Source organism: Myotis nattereri (assembly GCF_964212035.1).
Source record: "Myotis nattereri genome assembly, chromosome: 2".
NCBI classification, from domain to species: domain Eukaryota; kingdom Metazoa; phylum Chordata; class Mammalia; order Chiroptera; family Vespertilionidae; genus Myotis; species Myotis nattereri.
The window spans coordinates 164402732-164408541 of NC_138076.1; the positions used below are offsets into that span (position 1 = coordinate 164402732).

General features: G+C 56.5%; 1 protein-coding gene across 1 annotated transcript; it reads left to right on the forward strand.

Annotated features, from left to right (window-relative positions):
* Positions 1–452: 452 nt before the first annotated feature.
* On the forward strand, positions 453–5394 carry LOC308512682 (keratin, type II cuticular Hb1; the record flags this gene model as incomplete). The annotated part of the gene is made up of 9 exons (XM_081082280.1): positions 453–821; positions 1550–1758; positions 2499–2559; positions 3306–3401; positions 3614–3778; positions 4028–4153; positions 4403–4623; positions 4851–4882; positions 5150–5394. The coding sequence occupies 9 exons, from the start codon at positions 453–455 to the stop codon at positions 5392–5394; spliced, it is 1524 nt and encodes a 507-aa protein (XP_080938406.1).
* Positions 5395–5810: the final 416 nt, after the last annotated feature.

The following is a 5810-nucleotide window of genomic DNA, read 5'->3' on the forward strand; positions in this document are numbered from 1 at the left end:
CACTCTCCTACACACACAGGCCCCTCTCCTTGCTCCTCCCAGCATCTATTCTCCCTTCTCTTCCCCTTCTCCTGGGCTGTTCCTCCATCCTTCCCCTCCCCGGCCCTGCCCTGCCCTTCTCTCCCCAATACACTCAGATGAGTGCATGCCCTGCTGGCCAGGCACTTTGAAGATGAAACATGCTGAGTCTCCCTAAGGCCCAGAGATTGGCATCTTTTATGCAGAAGAGGGTGCGGGCCACTCCACCATTAAAACACATTCTAGAGAGGGGTTGAACCCAGCTAACCGCCCAAGCCCATAAAGCATAAATTGCCCCAACTCCATCTGCATAGCCAAGCCCCTTCCCATCGGACCATAAATAGGACTGGGGCACCTGGAGGAGCACATTGGAGTTTCCACCAAGACTCCAGACCTCACATCTTCTACTCCACAGCCCAACCTCCAGAAGCACCATGACGTGCGGATCAGGATTCTGCGGCCAGGCCTTCAGCTGCGCCTCCGCCTGCGGGCCCCGGCCCGGCCGCTGCTGCATCACCGCCGCCCCCTACCGCGGGGTCTCCTGCTACCGCGGCCTCACAGGGGGCTTTGGCAGCCAGAGCGTCTGCGGCGCCTTCCGCTCTGGCTCCTGTGGACGCAGCTTCGGATACCGCTCAGGCGGCGTGTGCGGGCCCAGCCCGCCCTGCATCACCACCGTGTCCGTCAATGAGAGCCTCCTCACACCCCTCAACCTGGAGATCGACCCCAACGCGCAGTGCGTGAAGCATGAGGAGAAGGAGCAGATCAAGTGTCTTAACAGCAGGTTCGCTGCCTTCATCGACAAGGTGGGTGTCCCTGACCAGCCCTTCCCTGAACCCTCCGTTGCTGGGCTGGGCGCTGAAGAGGAGTCAGGGGCAGGAGGGATGTGGTCCAGGTGAGCTCCCAGTCTGACGGAATAAATGGACACACATCCAGGGCACAGACAGACACAAAGAGATGGAGAGATGCGTCTAGGGGAGGCAGAGACTCCTGGTTTGATAGCACTGTTATTACATATATACAACCCCTGTCCACATGCAGGGAAACCACAGAGAGACAGAGCAAGGCTTGGAACTGTATCCGAGGAAGGAAGCCCTACATGCACACAAGACACAAGAAATGCACATAAGAAATAGGAGCTGGGCCACAGGGACCTCCTTTTGAAAGGTGTCCTTGATCACACCTTTCCTGAAACCTGCTCATACTCACGATTCAGGCTAGCCATGGAAGGGGGACTCAAGAGTAAAACAACCTCCACTCTGCTCCTGACTACATGCCACCTACACTCATCAGAACTGAAAACTATTTGCCTGAGAGCAGGAACTGACCTTTCCCATACCCTAGGTCCCATCCCTAAAATGGAAAATCCAGATATGAATAATAGCCAGGAAAACAGAAGTTGCCTTGTCTCTCAATGTTCAACTCTATCTAAGCTCTGCTGAGCTCCAGCTTTGTGAGTTAACATAAAGCATCCCCCAAATTGGTTTTGGGGCATCAAGAGCCATCTCACAGCTCCTCCCACCCCCAATGGCAGGTGCGCTTCCTGGAGCAGCAGAACAAGCTGCTGGAGACCAAGTGGCAGTACTACCAGAACCGCAAGTGCTGCGAGAGCAACCTGGAGCCGCTGTTTGAGGGCTACGTCGAGACGCTGCGGCGCGAGGCCGAGTGTGTGGAGGCCGACAGCGGGAGGCTGGCCTCAGAGCTCAACCACGTGCAGGAGGTGATGGAGGGCTACAAGAAGAAGTGAGTGTGGCTGGCTTTGACGTTGGACACAGGGAAGGACTTAGGTTAAAGACCATTGGATTAGGCATGAGAAGGATTTCCAACAGGGTGAGCAGCAATGCAGGCCAGGGTGGCAGGATGTAGTAGGATGTTTTCACCTGTGCAGTTGTTGCCCAGACGCCTGCCTGAGAGTAAGGCTGTGATTCCCCCAGGACACCTCTCCCCTGCGTTAGCCTTCGGTTCTTGGAGTCTGACCACTCAGCAGCTGTTGCCTGTGCTCTGTGGGGAGAAGGCTTCTGGCATCTTCCAGGCCTTCTCCTCCTGACCTCCCACCTATAGCACATGGCCCATGGATGTGATATAAACCCTACTTGTCCTGGGGCCCTGGGTGTCCCATAGCTCAGGGCTCTGAGTGCTGATGGCCTCTGGAACTCACCCCACTCCTGTGCAAGGATGCACACTCAGTGAGGGGTGGCTGGGCTGCTGTGCCCCAGAGGGGATGCTGGCCATGCCCAGCATGGGGCTGGTGCTGAGGCCTTATTTGCCTCAGAGCAGCTATGAGGTCCCAGAAGATTGGCCCCAGGGACCCCTCAATTCAAGGCAGCGATATCCTAAATTCAATCAAAAGGATATTACAGGGCTGCCAGGGTCCAGCTGTGGTGGGAGGTTCCTAACATTGGCCCCTGCCCTGGTATGAAGTGCGAGGGGTTCATGGGAGACCTGCCCTTCAGTGACCTCCCTCTCTGCCTCTTCTGCCTCAGGTATGAGGAGGAAGTTTCTCTGAGAGCAACAGCTGAGAATGAGTTTGTGGCTCTGAAGAAGGTGAGTCATGTGGTATTGGGGAGCACAGACATGAGGGATCCTAGAATGACAGACTCTTCCTGGGGAGACCCTGAGGGTCTCAAGCTCAGTGTGGGGTGCAGTGACCTTGTCAAATCACATGGGGAACTCTCAGAGATCAGGTCATGGAAGGAACATCCAGAGCTTTGACAAAGGTCAATACCCTTGGAATATCCACTGTGTCCTGAGGCACGGGGATGGCCGGGTTGACCTCTAGATGTCCTGCTTGGCTTCGGAGGTGTGGTCTGTGGCTTAGGTCCCATAAGCCTGGCACCTTCAGTCTCTGTTGAGGGACAATGTCCTGTCTAGAGCTGTGTGATGTCTGAATAAAAGGAGGGGGAGGATGGAACAGAACGTGGAGTGGCCAGGTGGAGTCTGGGAGGAGTGCTGGATGACAGGGAGGGGCCTAGATGTCTGAGTGGGGAGGCAGTCTGGGCAGGCGTCCTGGAACAGGGTGAGTAAAAAAGGAGAAATGGGAGGGTAAGCTACCTCAGGTGAGAGGAGGAAAGGCTGGTGGCCCATCTTCAAGACAGAAAGGGGTTTGTTCTCAGAAGGGGGGAGATTGTGAGGCCCATCCCAGGAAGTTGAGAAGGTATGGAGATGGGATGGGAATGGGAACCCTGGGAGTCCTTCCCCCTTCACCCGGCCTCCGTGAATGGATGAGAAGAGGGCATTAGGGTGAAAATCACCAGGGGTCCTCTGAGCTCAAAGACTGACAACCTTTCCAGGATGTGGACTGCGCCTACCTCCGCAAGTCAGATCTGGAGGCCAACGCAGAGGCCCTGACCGAGGAGATTGACTTCCTGCGGCGACTGTATGAGGAGGTGAGGGCTTGTGGGCCAGGCAAGAAACTGGCAGCTAGCCTGGAGGAGAGAGCTTTGGCCTGGAACCTAAGGTGGACAGGGATTCAGGCATCAGTCTGCCATCCATGAGGAGGTGGGGGTTGGAGATCCGGGAGGGCTGAGAAGATTGGGTGGATGCTATGGTGGGTGAGTCGGTGGCATAAACAAGATCCTTCCTTCTCTCATACCCACAGGAGATCCGTGTCCTCCACGCCCACATCTCAGACACCTCAGTTGTTGTCAAAATGGACAACAGCCGGGACCTGAACATGGACTGTGTCATTGCCGAGATCAAGGCTCAGTATGACGACATCGCCAGCCGCAGCCGGGCCGAGGCCGAGTCCTGGTACCGCAGCAAGGTGAGTGGCACAGGATACCTGCCTCCTAGACATGGCAGTGGGAGGGATGTGAGGTATATATTAGAAAAGACTGCTTTTTTCTGGGGATTCTGATCCTAAGGATGGTAACAGAGGCCAGACAGCTCTCAGGTTGAGTGGCCAGGGCTGCCATGGATGGTTGCTCAGGCTGAGCACTGTACAACCTGCACTGTCATTTGTGGTGACCTGAATGGGTGGCAGGTCCCATCCTGAGTCTCTGCTTCCCCCCAGTGCGAGGAGATGAAGGCCACAGTGATCCGTCATGGGGAGACCCTGCGCCGCACCAAGGAGGAGATCAATGAGCTGAACCGCATGATCCAGAGGCTGACCGCCGAGGTTGAGAATGCCAAGTGCCAGGTACGGGGCATCTGAGAGGCTGAGGGCCTGGCCTGGCTTCCACAGGCCATGTGGACTTCTACATTCATTCTCCAGCCCATTAGCATGACTAGAGTCATGGGTGTGGTTACTCAGAGAGACCCAGGTCATGAGGGTGAGGGGCCTATTTTGGAAGTGTGGCCAGCTGCGTGTGAGTGACTGGACACATCCAGGAAATGGACAGAGAGACCTGGGAACCATAACCTGCCTTGTCCTCTTCCGGGCCCCCAGAACACCAAGCTGGAGACCGCTGTGAAGCAATCAGAGCAGCAGGGTGAGACAGCCATCAGTGATGCCCGCTGCAAGCTGGCCGAGCTGGAGGCCGCCCTGCAGAAGGCCAAGCAGGACATGGCCTGCCTGCTCAAGGAGTACCAGGAGGTCATGAACTCCAAGCTGGGCCTGGACATCGAGATCGCCACCTACAGGCGCCTGCTGGAGGGCGAGGAGCAGAGGTGAGACCCTAGCTGGCCAAGCTGCCATTTCTGCCCCATGAAGGGCCAAGCGCCTGGGATAAACCTGTCATTTATCACTTTGGGGTAGTGGTCAATTTGGGAGGGCTCTTTCCTCAGACCTCCGCTTCTCCCCTCTTGACTTGCGGACCCAACCCCCAAAATTTGTGGAGCTCTGTCTGCCATTCTGGCCAAGTTACTAATGCTTCTCTTTTTTTCTTTCCTCTCAGGCTGTGTGAAGGCGTTGGGGCCGTGAATGTTTGTAAGTAACATGGGCCCTGTGTGGGTAGATTTACTCTCTTGCTGTAAAGGATGGAAGAGTCTGGAAGGAGGGGTTTCACTGGGACCTAAATATAAAAGGGCTGGCATTCCAACAGAAGGGGGTTGGGGTCAGACAGCAGGAAAGACCACAGCTGTGAGACTGGGTGGACCTGGAGTTGTCAAGTAGAGATACTGTACTTGGGGAGGGGCATCCTTGGGATGGGATAACTCGCCATCAGAATTTTGACTCATGCTTTGGGGTCCGCAGGTGTCAGCAGCTCCCGGGGTGGAGTCGTCTGTGGGGACCTCTGTGTGTCAGGCTCTAGGCCGGTGACAGGCAGCGCCTGCAATGCCCCCTGCAGTGGGAACCTGGCGGTGAGCACCGGAATGTGCGCTCCCTGCGGCCCCTGCAATTCCATCACATCTTGTGGACTGGGCACTGGAGGAGTGGGCTCCTGTGGCATCAGTTCCTGCGGCGTAGGCTCCTGTGTCAGCAGCTGCCGCAAGTGTTAGGTGTCCCAGCTCAAGCCCCGACCAGCGTCTCTCCCTCCCAGCAGGGCCTGGTCCAGCCCTGGGGGGAGCAAGCACTGGGTTATTTCTCCTGCACTTGGAAAGGTCCATCCTGCTCCTAGACTCCTCTGTGTATCTGTGATCACCTCTTCCTATGCTCTGCCCCCACCCACCCACCCCACGCTGGGAAAGGCTACCCCAGAAAGAAGTCCCCTTGGTGCCCACAGGAAGGGGGCTCCAGGACAGGAAGGACCAGAACCAGGACCCTACCCTGGGCTGCCATGGGGCCAGTGTCCAGGGTCCCCCAGCCTCTCCCCTTCCTCCTCTGTTTCTCTCTGTCTTAATCTGTGTTTCCAATAAATCAATGTAGCCAACCTGGGCCTTGTGTTCACCTCTGTTATCCTCGAGGGTTGGGGTTT